Source organism: Mus caroli, chromosome 13, assembly GCF_900094665.2.
Source record: "Mus caroli chromosome 13, CAROLI_EIJ_v1.1, whole genome shotgun sequence".
NCBI lineage: Eukaryota > Metazoa > Chordata > Mammalia > Rodentia > Muridae > Mus > Mus caroli.
The window spans coordinates 13,131,955-13,154,638 of NC_034582.1; the positions used below are offsets into that span (position 1 = coordinate 13,131,955).

Consider the following 22,684-nt stretch of genomic DNA (forward strand, 5'->3'; position numbering starts at 1 on the left):
GAAAGTCTGCACTGGGGCAGACTATATTCATTTCCTATATTCTTTGGGCGTCTTATTAGTCCTGTTCTAACTATGAAGAGCCAAATTTACAGCATCACAGAACTTATACCATAAATAAGCAGGAGTCATGAGGGTGGTATTTGAACTCAGGTCTACCTGACTCCAAGGCCCACCCCCCTTCAGTATACTTTTGTTGTCTGATACACTCAAACTTCTAAGAAAGTTCTTTTAGTTTTTCTTAACTTAAAAAAAAATGTTATAGCATCATACCTTAGACAACTTCTAAAAATGCTATCAGAATCAAACATGTTTAAATTTATAGAAAATAACCCTTCCTTCTTAGCTTTCTCACAAGTCCACCTTCAGATGGACAAATTACAGATGTCTTTGATATGCTTTATCTAAATGGAATCTAAACTGTGAGACTGTTCTTATGCTGCTATTCTACATGCTACTTGCAATTAACACTTCACCAAGCAGACAGACTGAACTGAGCTGTTCTGCTGCTCATCACTCACTCAATACTCATAAAAGCAAATTAAGTACACTTCCATCTAGGGCTTTAGTGATTCTGAAGAACTTAACTTAGATTTCCACTCAAAGGTTACCTTCCCTAACTACACACACACACACACACACACACACACACACACACACACAAACACACAACCTCATCATTTCCTACACCCTTATATCTTACCAATTAGTTTTGTCTGTTGTTCTCTTCCTGGATTCCAAGGCATTCTCAGTTTGTTGTAGTAATGCCACACAAACATGCCATCAACAATCATTGTTCATGCTGGTCATAGTGGCATATGTTCATAATACCAGCATTTAGGGGGCAGAAAGATTGTCATAAGCTTGAGGCAACCTAGTCTACAATGTGATTCTAAGGCTAGATAGGGTGAAATAGTGAGACCCTCCTGTCTCAAACATTTAAACATAAATGTTTAAGCCAAATGACTTTGATTTGTCCTCTGTATTACACTCTATGGTGAACATCATCTGCTTTACTCTCCGAAATTCTCATGTAACTCCACTTGATTGTGACCAAGTAGTTTGGTATTTATTGTATTCAGTTTTAACAAGCTAGGTTACGTTCTCCCTTTCTTTTCAAAAAAAAGTTCTTTCTGGTTATTTTCTTATTGTCCTTCTACTCCCTTCCTAGATATTCTCACATTTACCTTTACACAGATATAAAAAATAAAATTAAAAAAAAAGTCGGCAGTGTGAAAAGCCCTTGTTTGGAAATTGTAGCTATGTATTTAAGGAAACACAATGGGACTGGAGAGCTGGCAGCGGAGTTAAGTGCACGCACTGCTCCTACAACCTGTGGCTCACAAACTGTAACTCTAGCACCAGAGGAGCTGACACCGCTTACCTTTTCCAGCATCCACATTCATGTGCACAAACCCACATACTAAACATAAACATAAAAAGCAAACCACATTTAAGATAGGATTAACTGCCAGTTTAAAAGACCCTTTAAAAACCTAGTAATCAAAAATAAACTATGCCTCTCCAACAGTCTTTCTACTATTTTAATTTTTAGTTATGTATATTATATGGATCTGTATGTACGTTTGTGCACATAAGTATGGTGCCCTGTGAAGATCAGAAGAGGGAATCATACGCCCTGGAGCTGTAATTACAAGCATTATTATCTGTCTGACATGGGTGCTGGGAACCAAACTCAAGTTCTCTACAAAAGCAGCAAATGTTCTTAACCACTGAGTCATCTCTCCAACAGGTTTTTAAATCTTAAATATACTAAAGATTATTCTACAGTTTTATAGTTTTTCAGTACTTCAGGGGCATATATTTTGGTGATTTTAATAGAGCATGTCCTCTACCACACTGTATTTTCTAATTGGTACCCATTTATAAAAGCTACTGTTGTCTTTGTAGATTAGTAAATGACACATACATCTGAACATGTCTTTTAATCTTGTCATTTTAATCATCCTTTTTGTTCTCAGGCATTTTAGGTGATCATCTGGCACATTCAACATATTCTACTCTCTACATAAATGTATGCTGTGCTATATACAAATTGTTTCCAACTATACATATCTCATACTGGGGTACTTTTCTAACATTACTAATTGACTGACTTTGTAAACACTGGTAAATTGCAATACAAGAAAGTGATTGATTGTTTTTTTTCTTCTAATATTTTACCATTAAACAATATTCTGGCTGTTAGTGATATACATTTTTACTGTAGTTTATATTCCCTTACACTTTTTTCGGTTTTTTGTTTTGGTTTTCCGAGACAGGGTTTCTCTGTGTAGCCCTGGCTGTCCTGGAGCTCACTCTGTAGACCAGGCTGGCCGCGAACTCAGAAATCCACCTGCCTGCCTCTGCCTCCCAAGTGCTGGGATTAAAGGCACGCGCCACTAAGCCCGGCTTCCCTTACACTTAAAGAGCTTATATCCCCAGCAAATGTCTATCCAAATCTATCAAATAAACAGATTATTTCATTAGTAAAATGAAAAATTACAGTAATTAAAGCTTCCTTGTATTCTTGGGAATACAACAACTTTATTTCTAATTCATGTTACAAATTTAATTTACTTATAACATTTTTCTGTTAGTTCTTTGAAAAGTCCCTACATGCTGTATTTTACCAAGATAGAATTCTTTTTTTCTTTTTTTGACTTTTCAAGATAGGGTTTCTCTGTATAGCCTTGGCTGTCCTGGAACTCACTCTGCAGATCAGGCTGGTCTCAAACTCAGAAATCCACCTGCCTCTGCCTCCCAAGTGCGGGGATTAAAAGCGTGCACCACCATTGCCCAGCTCCAAGACAGAATTCTTGATGAAAACTTGAATAGTTTGCTAATGTTTCCCTTAGAAATCTCCATATAGAAAAATTTCAAACTGTGTTTGTGAAATATTACTATTTGTACATATATATATGTATGTGTGTATGTATGTGTGTGTGTATATATATATACACACACACACACACAAAGTTTCAGAAGAAGTCCTATTTCTTACATGTACAAAATGGTTAATTCAAAGCTCAATTTTTCCAATTATCACTTGAAAGACCCTAGATAAATCTTTTAAACTGAAGAAGACGACATTGAGGCGTAAGAAATTTAACTTAAATAATTCAGGTGAAACTGCTACAGTATGTGTACCTTGAAGCCTAACTATGTCAACTAGGACTTGTAGCTAACAAAATCAGGTCCAACAATGAAACAGAGAACAGGCTTAGAAGGAATCACAGTAAAGAAAATATACAGATACATCATTTTGGTATCTTTATTTTTTGCATTTCAAAAGTAAATATTAAAAGCACTTTCAGTGTACTTAGGATAATCCTTTGTTTTTGTTTTATTTCCTTTCACTTATAACATTACTTGCTCACCCCTAGTTCATGAACAATGTTTCTGAAAAGCAACAGATTCTATGTCTATGTAAGGCAACTTAAAAAAAAATTCGACATTCATCCTCTTTTTGATACTCACATTCCTTAACTAAGATAAATATGTAACCTCACTAGAAAATTACAGGTTACTAACATTCTTTTAGCTTGCCACGTGTTCAAGATACTATTTACAGAGGAACGCAACAGAAGTATGCAACAAAAGATTGGGAAGCAGTTACACAACAGTTTAAGGACCCATCTTCCCTGCTCTCTGAGCCCTCTGAGGCGAAGCTGCCTGGAGCAGCCTTGCTATTCCAGGGGGACCTCCCTTCTTCCACCATCTCTCCTCCACCCATCAGACTCCTGAACCATACCGTCAGGAGCATGTTGTCCTCTGAGAGACTCCACCAAGCAGCTGACTCAGACAAATACAGACATCCACAGCCAAACACTGGGTAGAGTTTGGGAGTGGGTAACTCATTTAGACATGACATTTTGGCTTTATACATGAAGCTCTCCATTTTTGTACTGTAGTCATTTGTTCCCTGGGCTTTCTTTTGCTGCTCCGTTTGTCACCTGAATGATCCCTATGCTGGTTTCATTTTCTTACTTACGCTATAGCCAGGATCTGTTCTGAGAACTGCACTGTTTGGCAGATCATTTAATGTGACCTCTTAGTACAATCAAAAGAGGGAGTTAAATATGAGATTTGTAATGCACAAGACTGAACTGAAGCAAAGATTGAGCTATGACACTTTAATATTTGATCTACTGCTTCCAATTCATATATGCTTGTCAGCCATGTCAATTTGTTATGGCAGGCATGTGCAGAGGACAGTGTAGTGGATTAGTCCTCTTGCTCAAACGCACTTCATTAGGCTTCACAGCAACTCTTTACCCACTGAACCATCCCTCCCGTCTTCTCTACTGCTCTTTTTAAAATGCAAACTTCATCTTCATTTTTGTATTCTAATTTTATCCTATATTTAGGGCATATATTCTGCTATTTCATTCTTTCGGAATTCGCATTTTTGGCGTCTTCTAACTAATGCTTATAAATGTTCAAATTACCACTGAAAAATTGGGGGAGTGTCAGTTCCTCATGATTCTAGTCCACTTGCCTGTAATATCAAAAAGGAAAGATAAAAGCTTGCTGTGTTCCTGGTAAACTCCACTCATGCTAAACAACCTTTATTCTATATACATTATCTAGTCTATGGTATTCAGACAGTAACAAAAATGAAATGGACTGAGACAATCTTCTTGTAATTTCATTAAAAGTTGCATATGTAGATTCCCATGGGTTAAGGCTAGGACATATGCTTTCATTTTATAAGGCAACTGGTTGCCCTGGACTTGCAAGTAGTGTTCGTTCTGGATGAGGTACTTCTGACTGTAGATATGTTACCCCAGAGAAGAGGCTCTAACACACTTTTGTTTGTTTGCTGTGCTCTATAGCAAAAGATCTAGCCACTAAAAAAAGAACAATATTAAAGTTTGGGGCTTTTTCTGGAGAGGTAGGTGCCTAAGGGGTAGCCAAACTTTAAGACTGTAATGAACTTCCTCATAGGCAGAATATCCACTTGTAGAACTTTCTTCTTTGAATAAAATGCTTCTCTCTAGATGGTATCTTTCAGATTTCTAAGATGAAGTTAGGAATCCTTCTCTGGGTCTTGTCTGTTGCTTTATATTTATTTTGTTCAGTTAAAAAAAGGGGAATGCTGTAAATTTGTGTCTCCTTCCAAATTTTCTACCAAAATTACCTTATTCTCATTTTGAAATTTTCATGCAATCTTGTATGTTGTACATTTACATTGTTATAGAGAAAACCAAACTCCTTTAAAGAAAATTTAGTCTAATGAGATGACTCATACTTGTAATCCCAACATGGGGAGACTAAGGCAGGAGAACTTCTGAGGGTTCAAGGTTAGCCTGTGCTACAATGTGAAATCATATCTTGACAGGAAAAGGAACAGACTAAAGAAAAGAAGAAAAGAAAAACAGAAAAGAATACTCTTAATATGCATTCTGAAGAGAAAATTAACTGCTTGTAAGCTATATCCTAAGAGCCTACCAAAAAAAATGGCATATGCTGATAAGCATACACATATATTCTAGTATGTACAGTTTACATAGTATTTAATCATGCAGCATTCTCTCCTATCATTATACTCTTCTTTCTCAGTCCTATGAGAGACTTAAGTTCTTTGACTTAATCCATGTCACCAAAGTAAATAATGTCAAAATAAAAATAAATAAATAAAACATCTTTAAGATACTTAATTTTCCTGGAATGAGTATCAAAGTGTTGCACTCTAGTTTGTCCTCTGTTTAGTAGTCACTAACGACACGAGCATGAAATGAGTTCAATACCTGTGGAGCATGACATCATCCATTCCCAACAAAATGTTACCAGCAGCTTACCTTATTAGCTCTAGCTGTGCAAGTTCCTGGTTTGCTTGAAATATAGGCTTTTTAGTGAAGAGTTCACCAAGGATACATCTAATAGAGAAAAAGAGCACCATTATTATCTAAATTTTCTCATTTTAATTCACTAACAGAACTTTTTAGTACTCTAAGAAAATGTGTCCATCTTACCCACAGCTCCATACATCAATGGCTGGTGTATATCGTTCTTCTCCCAAGAGCAATTCAGGTGGACGATACCACAAAGTAATGACCTTGTTAGTATATGGGCGACTAAGACAAAAACAGAAAAATCATAGGACTCTTTAAAGTTAGCATTTGCTGTATTAAGAGATTCTCTCAATACTACTACTTTGGAATCCCAAAGACTGAACCACCAACCAAAGAGCTAGCTAAGTTAGGGGAACCGGATCCACAGACAGGCAATAGATTCAGGGACACTCCCCCTCTTCAGTTATTCGATCCACATGAAGTATAAGCCGCACATGTACATATGTGAGGGGTGCCTAGGTCTAGTCCCCTAACTTGGCTTCCTTGCTGGGCCTCAGAGGAAGAAAATACACCTAGTCCTGAGAGGGTTTCCCCCTTCTCAGAAAAGGGTATGTGGGAAAGGAGGAAGAGCTGTAGTAGTGTGGGACTGGGGGGTGGGGGGGGGCGCAAATATTGGGATATAAAGTGAATAAATAATGAGTAGAAAAAAATACTACTTTGTATAATCAGAGCAATCTGATCATTCTAATTCTGATTACCTAAGGTATTTAACACACAATCATACAATCCATGGGCAAGCAGCAGTAATTCCCTGAACATACGAATATAAAAATAAGCACTTAGCTATTAACTGTAATTTGGTCAAAGAGAAGTCACTCATCAACTCAATTTAAGTAATGTTTTTTTCCTTTCCATAAAACCTTTAAAAATTAGTAATTCATAAAGGAACCGCTGCAGAAAAACAATGTAGTTCAGACTGAGATCACCTAATACAATGACTTGTTTTGTTCTGGGTCTGAGGAGTGGACTGAAGAACACTCATGTGCTAGACAAGTGCTTTGCCTGAGTCCCTAACAAAAGTTTGCTGTTTGTTGATGAGATAGGGTCTTGATATAGAGACCAGGCTAGCCTTGAACTCAGAGATCCTCTTGCCTCTTTTCCATGTTGCTAGGAATCAAGGTGGGTGCCACCCCAGTTGTCCCCTAGCAAAAGTGTTTAGTTAGGCATATCTTTGACAATATTTAACACATTTGGATGCATTTGTAAAAATAAAGTAGATGTTGACTATATAATTATCTGTGGTCTAGACTACACAGAATTACAAGTTACAGGTATGGTGCTTCATCAGGAAACTACAAAGAAAATATATATAACTGGAGGTTATGTAAATCTAGCCAATTTATAATAACAGTAAGTCTGACCATGGTCCAGTACAAATTTCAGTAGCAAAGTTGTTTTTGTTTTTTGTTTTTCAAGACAGGGTTTTTCTGTGTAGCTCTGGCCTGGAACTTGCTCTGTAAACCAGGCTGACCTTGAACTCAAGAGAGCCATCTGCTTCTGTCTCCCAAATGCTGAGGATTAAAGACACTGCCCAGCTGTAGCAAAGTATTTCTAAACATTAGTCAATAGTCACTTTCTTTATGATTCATATGAATAAAGATGATCCTAAAAAATCAGGACCTATGGATTAAAGTATCGACTTCAGAGTAACTACATCTTTAGATCACTTATAAACATTCTTTTAGCTGTCTTCCGAATAACAAAGGCAGATAGCAAGTTCCCCAGGAAAGCTATTCACTCACCTGAGACTGGATGAATTGGATTCATTTGGGGAGGAAAGGAAAAAAAAAAAAAATGCCCACAATTTAACCCAGCAGCTTTCTCATAGCAACCACAGGTCTAAGGCTCCAGAAAGCCTAGGACGTATCTGAACTGCTCTGCCCTAACCTGGCCAAATTTCTCTAAATAATTTGAGCACCAATACTCTTAGGTTATCAATTTGGGCATCATATTTCCAGAACCAAAAAAAAAAAAAAAACTTCCGTTGACACTGACCACACTCAAAGTAAACAAATGAGAGTCTAAGGCTTTTTCGTTTGGTTTAATTTCAAGCAAAGCCTCACTATTCCATCCCTGGATGTCCTGGGATTGCTTTGTAGATATAGAGTGGCCTTGAGTTTCCAGTGACTTTTCCTAACTGTGGCCCCAAGAACTGAAAGTTAGGCATATATCACCACATCTGGCTCAAATGTCTATGAAGCAAATGAAAATTGAGTATATTTGACTTAGTAAATTTCCCTTGCTTATTTCCTGGTATCATTTATCTTCATATAGTTAAAGTGTTTCAACTTTTCTTAACTATATACTATTATTTCATACACAGCAAAAGAGCTCCCGACATAAAGTCTAGTCTCCACTTTCAATAATTAATCTTGACTTGCTTCCACTGTCTTATTAAAACTCTCTTTACTTCATTCAAAAGTCAAAACATTCTTTAACATGAACCCAAACATAAAGCCAACACTTAAATGTAACATAAGGTAACATGTGAGCCTTCTGGGTAGGGGAAGAAAGCCTGGAAAACATGTGAGAACTAGCTTTTCAATTGTTTAAAGGGTCTATGAGCACCTTAAGCCTATGCTGTAAGACTAAGACTAGATTAACTATACTCTCAAAGAAATCTTTTTTTAAAGATTTAATTATTTATTATAGGAGTATACTGTAGCTATCTTCAGACACTCAAGAAGTGGGAGTCAGATCTCATTACAGATGGTTGTGAGCCACCATGTGGTTGCTGGGATTTGAACTCAGGACCTTCGGAAGAGCAGTCAGTGCTCTTAACCACTGAGCCATCTCTCCAGCCCCTCAAAGAAATACTTAAATTAATATAAATCTCTAATTTTTAAATTTAGAAAATAAAGTATGGAGAAACTACAAATATTTAAGTGATGAAATTTACTTAAAAGAAAAGTTTAAACAAAACATTAGTTTACATGACATATATTAAATTTTATGTAACTTATTACATAGTCATTTTTAGCTTTAAGTTTGGTTAGCCACCTTTATCAAATTTAGAATAGTCAACTTGCAAGATGATTAAACACAAAACTACATAAAATGTAGTTGTAAATGTATCACAAATTATTTCTAAAATGTTAGTTTTTGCCAGATATTTTTGTTTGGTTGGTGGTGTATTTCAATGTGTCTCTTCTATAGGCTCTTAGGAATGTCAGAGATTGGAGAGGCGTGTTTAGAGAGGTTGATTTGGTTATGGTGTTTCCTATCTAGATTCATGTAAAGGAAACAAGATTTAAAATACTTAAATTTCTCAAACAAAACATAATAAAATCTTCAGGGATTTCTTTCATACTATAATTTGTAGTATTTTTTGAGACAAGAAAGAAAACCTTAAGGTCGTGACAAATGCCGATCATTCTGTTAATACCTACCTAGCTGCTGCAGGAAAACAATCCAGGGGCCTTTCTTTGCTCTTATGGGTGGGAAATGAGCATGGTCTTCCCAGATAGCCCACAGGCTCAAAGTTTAAAATCTTCCTGTCTCAGCCTCCTAAGTGCTAAGATGACAAGTAGTATGCCATCTTATCTACCCAAGGATCAAGAAAGTCATCTTAAATGCAACACTTTTACAATTTCAACAGCAACAACCAGTGAGCTGTAATGCAGGAGGAAGGAGAAAACACCATGGGCAGTTAAGTGAGTCATAAAAACGTGGCCCTGAGAGCTGGTCAGTTGGAGTTAAAAGCAGCCCAGATAAAACATAGTAAATAATAACAACTCGGGGATATAGATAGGAAAGTAGATTCTAAAAGCCCAGCTCTTGTGCTGTTTAAGCTTATTATAAATATAAAGGGTGTGTGTGTGTGTGTGTGTGTGTGTGTGTGTGTGTGTGTGTGTTATACGGGAACTGAACGATCTAAGGCAGGCTAAAAACTCCAGGTCAGGATTAAATAATTTCTACAACAGAGCTGCTATTATTGCTGCTTACATACTATTTCAACAGCATAGTTACTGGTTTTCTCACCTCTAAAGTGCCTTTGCCTCCTTCACCTTTTAAAAAAACATTTTGTTTCTAAAAGAAAACCAGATTATGTCCCACTGCAAATAAATAAAACTTAACTCAGCCTTACAATAAGCTTGTATACTGAGGCTCTTATTCCTGAGACCCTACTATAGAATTTCGGACTTTCAAAATGCCAGGGAGCTTACCGTCAACTAATCTTCTACTGTAATATTCTTTGTCTGGATCTTCATTAAGTTTTCTTTCTTCACCTTCAAATCTTAGTTCCAATTTACTTCTTCAAAGATGGCTATCCTAACTGTCCTATCAAAAACTCCTCTGTTGAAAACTGCTTTCAAACAGTACTACTTGCAGTAGTGAGAACAGCATCCTCTAGTACTTGGTCATTTCTTCTAGAGCAGCTGCCCTAAACTAAACACAGTACGCTTCTCACCCTCACTGCAGTGAGGTGTGGCCATGTGACCAAGTGCTTGCCTCTGGCTTTTCTAGGCATGTCTCATAATTCCACCCCTCCTATTTTGGCCAACAGCCTTGGAAGGCTTATACAAGTGATCACAGATGTTCCAACCAAGTTGCCTGCATGATGACATGACAGTCACCATTTGAACTGATGCTGTGGTTACGTATTAATGGTGCAATGAGGTAAGGAGCCATCAGTTAATATTATTAAGTGAGAGATCATAATACTTTAAGTCATTACTAAATTTCTTTCAATAGTTTTGCATCTCCTAACTGTAAATGTATTCAGTTACTTGACCAGAAGCAGTAATGGAGACAAGAGTTTTCATAACAGGTAACGGTTTCTAACTATTCTCCAGTAGAGACCATTGTGAAATAATTCACCTCTTTCTTATACATAGTCTATTGTCCTGTTCTAGCCACAATAATTTTTATCAAAATTTAGTGCTAGCTTTTTAATCAATAGTTGTTTCCAGATTTCAAGATTAACTCACTTTTCAAAACACAGCCAAAATGAGTTTTGAAACATTGTTTCCAGTGACTGTTCACACAAGACCCATAAAATGTTTTTACTGCCACCCACACTGAATCTTTAGCTTCCCTAAGATGGCTGAGCAAATGTATACTTTCTAGAGCAGGGAGTCAGAAACCAAGTCTGGAGAGGTGGGGGCAGGAGGGGTTATTGGAGGGAGCAAGAATCCTTTGAGAAAGTTAATGGTCTTATTAATGTTTTAAACTCTAAAAAAGTAAAATGATGAAACATTCCTGAAATCACAGCACTCGGTATGCTGAGAAACAGGGGGATTTTCAGTTCAAGGCCGGCCTGGGTCATATACTTAAATCCCTAACAACAATTAAAAAAAAAAAAAAAAATAGGTTGGTGTTCTAGTTCTGCTCCTCCAAAAAGGATACTATGCCACATTTTCCATTTTACTATTTAATGAGAAAAAAAGCAAACACTGAGAAAGTATGCAAACAGAAGGACTTTAATCATAAAAGCAAAATTCAACATAAATTAAAAAAAGCTAGGAGAGCACTGAAGCCCATTTCACAAACCACATCACCCAACAACAATTTATATAGTATTACAAGAAAACACTCCATGTTATGATTAGGTTGATATATTTACAACGGTAAAGATCAAAATAAATGAAATTGAAATTATGTGTCAAAGTAAAAAGAATTTAAATCCAGAGAAATTCAAAAGTATTGTTGCATTATGAAGAGATAATCCAAATGCAGAAATAATTGGAAATCCAGAATCCTAAAAAATTAGCCTTTCAAACTACCAGATCTGGTTACAGATTCCCAACATCCTAGAGATCTTATTTACACCATACAAAGAATTAGGAAGTTCTATGATAACATAATTTTTTTTCTTCATGAATATAACACTGAAAAAAGTTTCAATTTATTTACACAATCAAAGTTCTAAGCAATTTCCATCAAAGGCGGTCACACAGATAAAAACTCCCTCTGTTATAAATTAAAACAGTAAGTCCAATGAGCTCTTATTAGCAGATGGCAAAACTGAACTTTATACATACTTGAGAAATAAAAGGGTCTAAAAGCCAGCAAGTTCCAATTTTGCTATTATTAAGTAAACCACTGATGACTTTGGGTTTGATTTATAAACCTAAAACTAACTAGGAATCAAATCCAGTACCTTGAGCATACTGGGTAAGTACTTTTATTAATTTTTGAAAAGGCAGCTGACATTATCATATTGAAAAGTGATGCAATATCTGATGGGACAGAAACAACAACAAAATGCTTTTTTTTAAAGCCCTTAATGTAATTATGTCAATTTTTTTTCATTTTTGGTGTCCTAGTTTAGTATGAAACACTACCTAAATACAACAGAATCAAATGTGATTATGGAAAAAAGTGAAAAATAATATAATTTGTTAATCCACTTCTAGAAAACTATAGTTAAAACATATATTCTGACTGGAGAGGTGGGAGGACAAAGCCAGTTAAATTCAACAAATCTGGGGCTGAAGATGTCTCAGGAGTTAAGAGCACTGGCAGCTCTTCAGAGAACCCAGGTCCAAATTCCAGCACCCACATGGCAGCTCAAAACTATCTATAACTCCAATTCCAGGGTATCCAACACTCACTTTTAACCACCTTGGCTACTGCACATACACATGGTGTATATACATACATGCAGACAAAACACTAAGTAAGTTCAGCAAACCCATTGCTATAAGATAACTACAAAAAAATTGTTGTTTACCTAATGGTACCATTTAAAGAAACCTGGCGAGGCCCCTAGTGCTCGATACCTGAAAAAGATACTTCACAAGATCAAGGTATGGTCCAAGGACTTAGCTAGAAAGCACTACAGAAAACAGTGTTTCTGTCAATAAATCCAGATCTACTTCCTAACTCTATTGGGTACTGGTAATGTGAACAAACAAAAAGCCATGTATTTTAACTTGTAACCATCTCAGAGGACTTTCGCTTCAAGTAATTTTTTTCTGGCATAATTATTACCAAGGCAAGTTACCTGGCTTAAGATATGCACAGCACTTTAGTGGAGATGTGCAACAAACACATATGCTTGAGAACATGAAAAAGTATTAGATTTGTAGTAGGGGAAATGTGGGTGGTAGGTTCCAGGAGGGTGGTGGGACTCAGGACACTGCTAGAAAATTTAGTTGCCTTTCTCACTTTACATAATCAAAACAGAATACATGAGGACAGAAAGAACTGCAATTTCATTTTGATTTTCCAATTAAGTCATCGATCTGAGTAAGACTGGCACTGTAAATACTGTTGAAGGGTACTGTGTCCTGTTATGTGTATCACTCTGTAGTATTTTCTTGTCTTAAGCCTCCCCAAAAGATCCTCAGCGTTACCCGGAATCCCAAAGTTCCCTGCTACACATTAGGACCATTCTGAATGTCAGGGTCCCCTTCTCTCAAAACCACATTTGATATTTTAAAGCATAAAGAACAAAAGTTTCCTCTCTAAAATGACATCAATTCAAGATTTAAGAACAATGAGCCATAATGCTGAATAATTTCTCCAAGTACCTGGACAAATGGCAAGATTGGAACAGCCACTAGGTGGCACCATTGCTTTTAACATGTTCTGCCTGGGAAGGGAGGGGTGTTAGCAAAAGTTCTAAAAACCCTTTTCTCCCTCTCCCTCTTCAGGGGATCAGAGAAATGCAGCAGACTTTGGTTACCATTTAAGGAAGTTTTCTCTTGATAATGGCAACTTTTAGAAGCATTAATAGATATTTGTGTTTGCTCATTAGTTTGAGTACTTTGTACGTCACAACTTACAGCATTTTGGTTTTGGTAGTTCTGTGGGTTGAGCTGGCGATCTCAAACACACCACATAGGGGCTCTACTACTGAGCAACACTTCAAGCCCAGTATATGAAACTGTGAAGTCTTGTTCTTTTTTGAGGGTGTGATAGTTTGGCTTGCGTGTCTATATGTGTTCCATGTGCATGCCTAATGCCCATGGAGGCCAGAATCAGAAGACAGCATTCGATACCCTGAAACTGGAGTTCCAGATAGTATAGTGAGGTGTCACATGGTTGCTAGAAACCAAACCTAGGCCCTCTGCAAGTGAGCCATCTCCTCCACGAGCAACTTTGGAGATACTAAATCCATCATCATAACATAGAGTCATGAAATTAATTAACTAGCTTAACCAATATTTCACAGCTACCCCAGTACAGTGGCAGAGGTACCATCAGGAGGCCTATACAAGAACAAGCTAAACTACAAAGCATGTTTGAGGCCCACCTGGGCTACACAGTGAGACCTTATCTCAAGAAACAGGATTTTACAACTGATTTAAGGGTAATGAAAAGACAACCAACAAAAGTCTCTCAATTTAGGACTATTTTATTTCTTCAAACTTAAAACAGTAATAATAAATGCACTAATATTTTCTCTAGAAAAAGCAGTAAATTAAAACTTTTGTGCAAAATACTTTTTTGTCCTATGGGAAAGTAGATTTCTCCAGTAAATTTTAAAAACACTTTTAAAAAATGCAAATGGGGCGGGGAGGCGATATCTAAAGGAACAACTCCCTCAAAGATGGTATGTTTGCTTATAAAATAAGTGATACAAAATTTTTCTCATTAATTTGACTGCCCCCCCAAAAAAGAATTTACTATGCATAACTGTAAGATTCAAAATTACAGGGTTGTAAATTTCTCTAGCCTGAAAATTCCTACATCAATCCACCACAACAGAGATCATGTCAGTGAACTGCCCATTTTTGATATATACACACATATACACACACACATATATATATACACACTATATGTATGCAACATATATACTACATATATATAGTGCCAAAGATAGATATCATATATGTATGTATATACTATGCAATAATTTTGTCTGGGACATCTATTCCAAATGCAATAAGTAACCTATTAGCTGTAAAAGATTAATAAATTAGGATGAAACATAAGAAAGTAAGAAGAATAGACGTAAAACACTCAAGCATGATAGTTAAGTTACATTAAGGACAATAAAACTAAGGTGAAATATCAAGAGATTAAGAAAATAGAATCAATTAATTAACCAAAATTCCTCCCAAATAGCCAGATTAGTTAAAACCTTTAAAAATTATTATTCAAGTAAAATTTTAGACTAAGTAACATTAAGACCATTTTCTTCACAAATTCTACCAAAAGATACATTACTATATGGTAGAAATATTTAAAAATTTAGCACCAAATACAGAGGTATACATATTTAATTTCAACACTTGGGAGGTAGAAGTAGTTGGGTCCCTTAGTTCAAGGCCAGCTTGGGTTATATTGTGAGACTCTTTTATTTTATATAAGAAAAAGAATTTAAAAGCTGAACTCTATAGCTCCTTGACCCTGTCAACACAACTGAATGTGTCCAACAACAGAAGAATTGATGAGGGGCTGGAGAGATGGCTCAGCGGTTAAGAGCATTGACTGCTCTTCCGCAGGTCCCAAGTTCAAATCCCAGCAACCACATGGTGGCTCACAACCATTCGTAATGAGATCTGATACCCTCTTCTGGAGTGTCTGAAGGCAGTTTTATTGTACTTATATATAATAATAAATAAATAAATCTTTTAAAAAAGAAGAATTGATGAAGAAATATGGTATATATGCACATTAGAATATCATGAATTTGTGTAGACAGGGAGGTGGATCTGGGAGAGGGGGAGTGTAAAGAATATGACCAAAGTACAGTATATGAGCAAATTTCTAATAAAATATTTTATAAAAAATAATACATGCTTTGTTGTTACACACTGTAACAATATGATGAACCTGAAGGACATTAAGGTAAATAAGCCAGGCACATAAGACATAGATCACATGATCTCGTGTGTGTGTGTGTGTGTGTATAAGAATGGTTAGTTGCTAAGAGTTGTGTATTGAAGACTGAGAGTTGTTCAAAAAATATAAAATCTTTAGTTAGATAAGAAGACTAAGTTCAAGATATTTAGCAAACAACTTGATAAACCTAATAACAATTCAGTGTCTTCTTGAAAATAAACAGATCTTAAGTGTTCTAGCCACCAATAAAAAAACTGAGATAAGACACTGGCTAATCCTGCATTAGCCATTCTACAATGTTATTCATAATTCAAAGCAATGTAACTTGATATACCCATTATAAATAATTTTAAAAGCTTATTACTGAATTCACAAAATAATTTTGATTAAACAAATATATAAATAAAAACTAGAAAGGAATCAGCTATACTAAATTTATTAAATCAAATCAATCCTATAGCTTATTTACATAAAATCATTATTTCAACAAAATATTTTATTTTGAAAGTCTGTATTAATTCTACAAGAGTCTTATTCCTTTACAACCAGACACAAAGGGAACCAATCAGATATACAACCCCAAGTTTAGCCAGAGAAGCTCCATCTGTCTCTATCTCATACACTGAACTTCCTTCACAATTGCTTGTTTAAATAGTTCTAGTGAGTTTGGAAAAAACACACTACTGTAAATAGATATAAGTAAAACAAAAAAGGTGAAGTCTAAAATTAAAAAAAAACAAATGTTTAGAATTTAAATGTACTATTTATAAAGTACATACCAAACTTTATTATTAAATACACAAATAAAATCCTTAATGTCTTGATCTGTATTAAAAATGTATTAAGTTTTAAAATTTAAAGTTTATTGCACTCATATTAAGAGCCATACATTTTAATAGAAATTTTAATTTATTCACCATTTGAAAATTAAATTTATTTAAAAACTGAAAACAAAACTGTAAGATTAAGAAAGCCAAACTAGGTTTGTTTGGTTTTTTTTAATTTTCATTATTTAGGAAACAAAAATGTTAAATAAAAAGAAAAAGAATCAGGGCTGGAGAGATAGCTCACCAGTTAGAACACGTGTTGCTTTTTCAGACAGCCTAGGTTCAGTTCCCAGCACCCACATGGTAGTTCACATCTCTCTCTAACTCCAGTCTCAGTGGATCCAAAGGCCCTCTTCCAACTCCACAGATACAAGACATGCATAAGGTGAACATACAAACACATAGCCAAAGGCTCATACACATAAAATTTTTAAAAGTTAATATTCTAAATATAGCTTTTAAAACTGAACTTACTGCTTAAAATTATTTGTTTCAAGGTGCTCTTACCTTTCTTCTGAGCTATATAAACGAGCAAGTCCAAAATCTGCAAGTTTTATCTGTCCTCTGGCAGGAATAAGACAAAATAAAAAAGCATTAGTTTACCATGATTTTGATTATATATACTTAATATTCTATTCCAGGGCTCAATGAAAACACATTACAAACAAACAAACAAAAAAAAAACACATAAATTCTCTCATTGCACTGCTATACCTCAGGCAAGGTAATGGGAACTAATGGGAAAATGTACAACGTAACAACTAGTGTTTTGCTTTGGATAGTTTCTTGTTATTGTTGTTATGGGTCCATTCAATCATACATATCTACATGTTCTTAATTTTCAGATTCAGTTGGATATAGATCAAAACTACTGGAGGGACCATATTGTCCTCATGTCATGTGTGTTAATATTTCCTACCTAATACTGTACCAACTATTTATACAACATTTACATTTTAAATAAGCTACACAAATACTACCTTATTTTATAAAGAGCCTTATATCCCTAGGTACTATTAAAAAGATGCAGTAGTGAGGTTAGTCTAAAGCAACCCTCCAACAGGGCCCAACACACTTAATGGTGCTAGTGTAACAGTATCTCATGTCCCCTTCAGTTCCTACTTAGAAAAGTACCTCAAATGACATTTAGGTCTAGAAGTACTTATTCAAATAGTGCCCAAGAACTAAATCACATTATTTGAAATTTATGTTTAATTTTCTAGCTCTTAAAAGGTTAGGGTGCACAAATTATTTTCTACCATTTAAAACCAGGTGGTGCATGTTTTATTCAAATTTTAAAAGTAATACTAAGTACAAGAATAATGCTAGAAGTATGCTGATTCTTAAGATATTTACCATAAACCTTACATATACATATTTTTAAAATACATGTAAAAAAATCTAATGCTTGGAGATGGGGATAAGGACAAAGAAATAACTCAGAAGCAGAATGCTGGCTGCTCTTTCAGAAAACCAGGGTCCCATTCCCAGAACCCACTTGGTAGCTAACACACGTCTGTAACTGCAGTTCCAATGTATCTACACCCACTTCTAGCTTCCACAGGCACTGTAGACATTGTACACAGACACACATGCAAGCAAACACCCACTCGTTACAAATAATTTTTTAAATTAATTTTGTTTTGTAAAATCTGTACAAAAACCTAAAGCTGAAATCATTTTATTCATGATTAGATTGATTCACTTCCAATTATCTGGAAGAATACCAAACAAAAAGGACATATGTACATTGCAAATCATTACTGGAGCTACTGGAGAACAACTGTGGAGGCAATACTAACTGACTGCTGTTCCTTACCCAAGAAATTATAATAAACCTAATTTATAGGAAGTTATATATTACATTAACACTTTAAAAACATAAATTTCATATCCATACCTATTATTTAGAAGGATATTTGAACATTTAATATCTCTATGCAAAAAGTTCTTCTTATGACAATAATCCAGGCCTTCCATGAGCTGTCTCATAAAAGATTTTATATGGTTTTCATTAAAATGAACCAAGCCTGATTCCAGCAGTCCCATCAGATCATGGTCCATATATTCAAACACCAGGTAAAATGCACCTGAGAATGAGAATAATTAACATATTAAAGGCTTTAATCCTATAATCTATCTAGAGGTTCAAATGACTTTGATAAAATACTGGTAAAATGGAATTGACCCTTGAAAATAACTTCTTTGTCATTTATTTGTAAGATTCGTTTACCCTCTCAGAACTTATTATCAAAAAAACGATGTGTCTCAAGAAATCAGCAAAAGCAGTTTTCTTCTGAGAGCCATTATGATACAGATCACCTCTGCTAATTTCCACATTATTTAGTTTTTGATCTGATTACATTCTTCCCTATATCAGGCAAATTGTTTTTCAGAAAAAATTTTGAATAAAATTTGTATGGTCCAAAGAATATTAATAAGTTGTACAAAGAACTGCTTTTAATACAAGAATATAAGCCCAAATAGACCAAAGTCATCTTTAGGTGATTTATATTAATTTTGTTTATATAAGACTATATTTGAAAGTATAAAAATTACAACTTTATACAGTGTTTAAAACTCTTAAATAAAACTTATACAAATTGAATCCAAAGCTAAATAAACAAACATTACAATCAAGCAAAGCTTTACAGAGTGAGTTCTAGGAAAGCCATATCTACAAAGAAGCCCTGTCTTGAAAAACCAAAACAGAAAAAGAAAAAACTAACAAAAACCATGTCATCATCTGTGAGAAGAGAAAAGCCAGTATTATGCCAAAGAAGACACTCAACACAATTCACAATCAGCTCCTAACTTTAAACAGAGCAAAGAACTTTCAAAAATGATACAATAAAAGAATGCCTTCTAAACATTTGTTATAGTACCTCTCTGAAGACAGGAACCACGCATATTTACAAGAGAATGCTAGGCACTGAGAAAAAATCTTCATGGTTACTAACTTTATGTAGATGTTAATATGTAAAATTTAAGAAGCTTCAGAGCCAGTAAGAAACTTATCTCAGGAAAAATTACTTGAAGAGAGCAGACAGCCATCATCCTCCTCAGCCTCCTCCACATAAGCACACACTCTCACAAAAAAAAAAAAAAGTTTTAATAATACTGCAGAAACAGGAAAACACAAATGACAAGAACTAAATTGCAACAAGAATTAAACATCAAAACAGAAAATACTATAACGTAATTTCAATTTAAAAAAAAAACTAGCGGCTAGTTTTTATTATTTTGCCTGGGGAATGGGCATTAACTTGACAAAGTAACTATCAAATTCACCGTGAAGAAACTGTATTTGATCATCATCCAAACACTGTTGAAAATACACTTTGCCCTATAAGAAATTAATGTGCCCTGTCATACTTAGATAAAGACAGAACAGTGAAAGAAAATACACACCAGAAAACAAATTATAAATGTTTACCCATTAATTATGGAAACGTTAATAAATAAATTATAAAGTAACAGAAAAATCTCATTTAGATAAAATTATAATCCATAGGGAGATAAGCAGTACCATCACAGAGAAACCAATAAAAATGTAACTAACAGATTCCACTAAATAGTGACTCAGGAATACCACTAGAAAACAATACAAACAGGGAAAAGACAACTGGGAAATACTGTCCACAATATAAAAAAGTAAACATCCTTAATATAAAAGAAGGCCTTATAAACCAGTACAAAAGAAATTTATCCCATAGCACAAGATGAGAAATAAAATGGATGTCAGATGACAAAATGGTGTGTGCAGGTAACCTTCATACTTTAAAGGTAAAAGGAGAAAAGTTCAAAGTCATCCACAGTTCTGTATCAGGTTAAATGGAGCCTCCAATATTCAAAAAAGTCTGTGTTTAAAACAACATTAAAGATGCTTAATCTCATTACAACTCCAAATGTTCAATATGGCATTTAAACAAAAAGATTTCAAGAGAGCATACAATATTAACACAGGTATATAGGGGGAAACATAGTATAAATATTTACAAGTTATGTTTCATTTCCAATTGCACAACCCAAAGAGTTAGCCAGGAGCTCATAGATAGCTACTAAGCACTTATGGCTTAGTCAAAAAATGTTTTAAGTATGCACCAGATTTCTAATACTCAATATAAAACAAAAATAAATATGTCAGTAATACAGTACACTGAGTTAGGTATTAAGTACAGAGGAATGAAGCACAGACAGAAAATTCTCAAATGCAAGGCCAAACTGGTTATTACACAGCAAGACTTTGTCTCAGATATATAATACTACTAATAATAAAGAATAAGAATGGATAATAGCCGGGCAGTGGTGGCACATGCCTTTAATCCCAGCACTTGGGAGACAGAGGCAGGCGAATTTATGAATTCGAGGCCAGCCAGGGCTACACAGAGAAACCCTGTCTCGGGGAAAAAAAAAAAAAGTTAAGAAATAGGAAGGAAGGAAGGAAGGAAGGAAGGAAGGAAGGAAGGAAGGAAGGAAGGAAGGAAGGAAAAAAATAGGCTAGAGAGAGCTGAATGATTAAGAGTCCTTGTTGCTCTTGTAGAACTGAGTTCAATTCTCAGCACTCATATCAAGTGGCTGTAATTACAGCTCTAGGGGATACATCCTCTTCTGGCTGCCATGAACATCCACATACACACATGTGCACAGACACACAAATTTAGAAACAATCTTTAATAATTTATGATAAATTGACTGTACATTGAAATCAATGTACTACACACTGAGTTACAAGTTATTAAAATTGAATAATTTCACCTGTTCCATTCTGTAACATAATTATTAGGTAACATTTTAAATTTGAAATAGAAAGCTTACTTCTATCAAGTAGCTATGACTGAAAGGCCTAGGAAGTGAAATAAGACAAGATGGTATTCCATTCTTGGAAACCATTAAGTTCAATGGAAGATTATTAGAAAGAGTAAAAAAATGTAGAAAAATAGTGTAACATACAATACTCATTGATATTGGCTACCAGTTAAAAGATAAAATAGAACCCATTAATAATAGCTATTTAAATTGAAAGGTTTTTAAACTCCCTTTTAATGCAGAAAACACACATACACAAAAAAGGGCACAGTTCAAAAATACCAATCTTCCCAAATTAATTTGTAAATTATGCAAAAGCCCAATTTCTAAAATTTATCAGTGTGGTGCTGTAAATGCTAAACTGGCCTCCTAGGCCTATGTACTGGAACACTTGATGTCAAGTTAACAGCACTGTTTAGGAAAGTTATGGAATCTTTAAGAGGTAGAATCTTGTAAGTACATCAACAAGGGCAGGCTCTGAGGTTTATAGACTGCTTTCACTTCTGCTTCCCTCTCACTGCCTCCAGGGTATGGTTTATAAGGCCTTCTTTTATATTAAGGATGTTTACCTTTTTATATTGTGGACAGTATTTCCCAGTTGTCTTTTCCCTGTTCGTATTGTTTTCTAGTGATATTCCTGAGTCACTATTTAATGGAATCTGTTAGTTACATGTGATCATCCTGCTTCCTCACTGACCTGCCATACCATCCCCACCCTGCTGGACCACATTCCCTCACAACTGTAAGCCAAAATAAACTTTTTCCCCCTTTATTTTTGTCCGGATATTTTATAACAGCAAAAGCAACAAGTACATGAAAGATTTTTCTCTACAATGTATATCATACAGGAAAATAACTAAGAACAAAAACATCTGAAAGAAAAAAGGTATATAGTAAGAATGGTTCTACATTCCTATTTTAAAATTTTTTAATTATAATGTAAATTATTTCTGTAAAGGCTGGAGATATGGCTCATAGAGGTCCTGAGTTCAATTCCCAGCAACCACAGGGTGGCTCACACTATCTGTAATGGGATTCAATGCCCTCTTCTGGCATGTCTGACGACAGCGACAGTGTACTCATACACATAAAATAAGTAATTCTTAAAAAAAATATACCAAGTCCACACTAAACTTTTACTGTAGAATAGACTGTGATGCTGGGAGATAGCTTAGGTGATAGGCAAGCATGAGGGCCTGACACCAGATCCCCAGCTCATATGTGCAAGGCACAGCGGCACTGACTTTAATGCCAGTGTTGGGAAGCACGAGAGCTATTGGCCAGCCAGACTAGCTGACAATGAGAAATCCTGTCTCAAACACTAAAGTAGAGAGCAATTTAAGAAGACACCTGATAATGACCTCTGGCTTTCACGCACACTTAACATCCCCAATAAACAGGTACCTACATCATACATACACCCACCTACGCCAGTCCCTCAGTCTCAAAAAA

At 35.2% G+C, this 22,684-nt stretch overlaps 1 protein-coding gene across 4 annotated transcripts in view; it reads right to left on the minus strand.

The window, feature by feature from the left end:
- The window catches only part of Cdk13 (cyclin dependent kinase 13), an 89,949-nt gene that overhangs the window by 14,914 nt on the left and 52,351 nt on the right, over positions 1-22,684 (minus strand). For all 4 annotated transcript variants that reach the window (XM_021179987.2, XM_021179986.2, XM_029468533.1 and 1 more), the window contains exons 6-9: positions 18,324-18,513; positions 16,931-16,987; positions 5,976-6,077; positions 5,802-5,879 (exon numbers count right to left, since the gene is read on the minus strand). In XM_021179987.2, the coding sequence (XP_021035646.1) occupies positions 5,802-5,879; positions 5,976-6,077; positions 16,931-16,987; positions 18,324-18,513 (427 nt within the window). The remainder of the gene's footprint in view (positions 1-5,801; positions 5,880-5,975; positions 6,078-16,930; positions 16,988-18,323; positions 18,514-22,684) is intronic.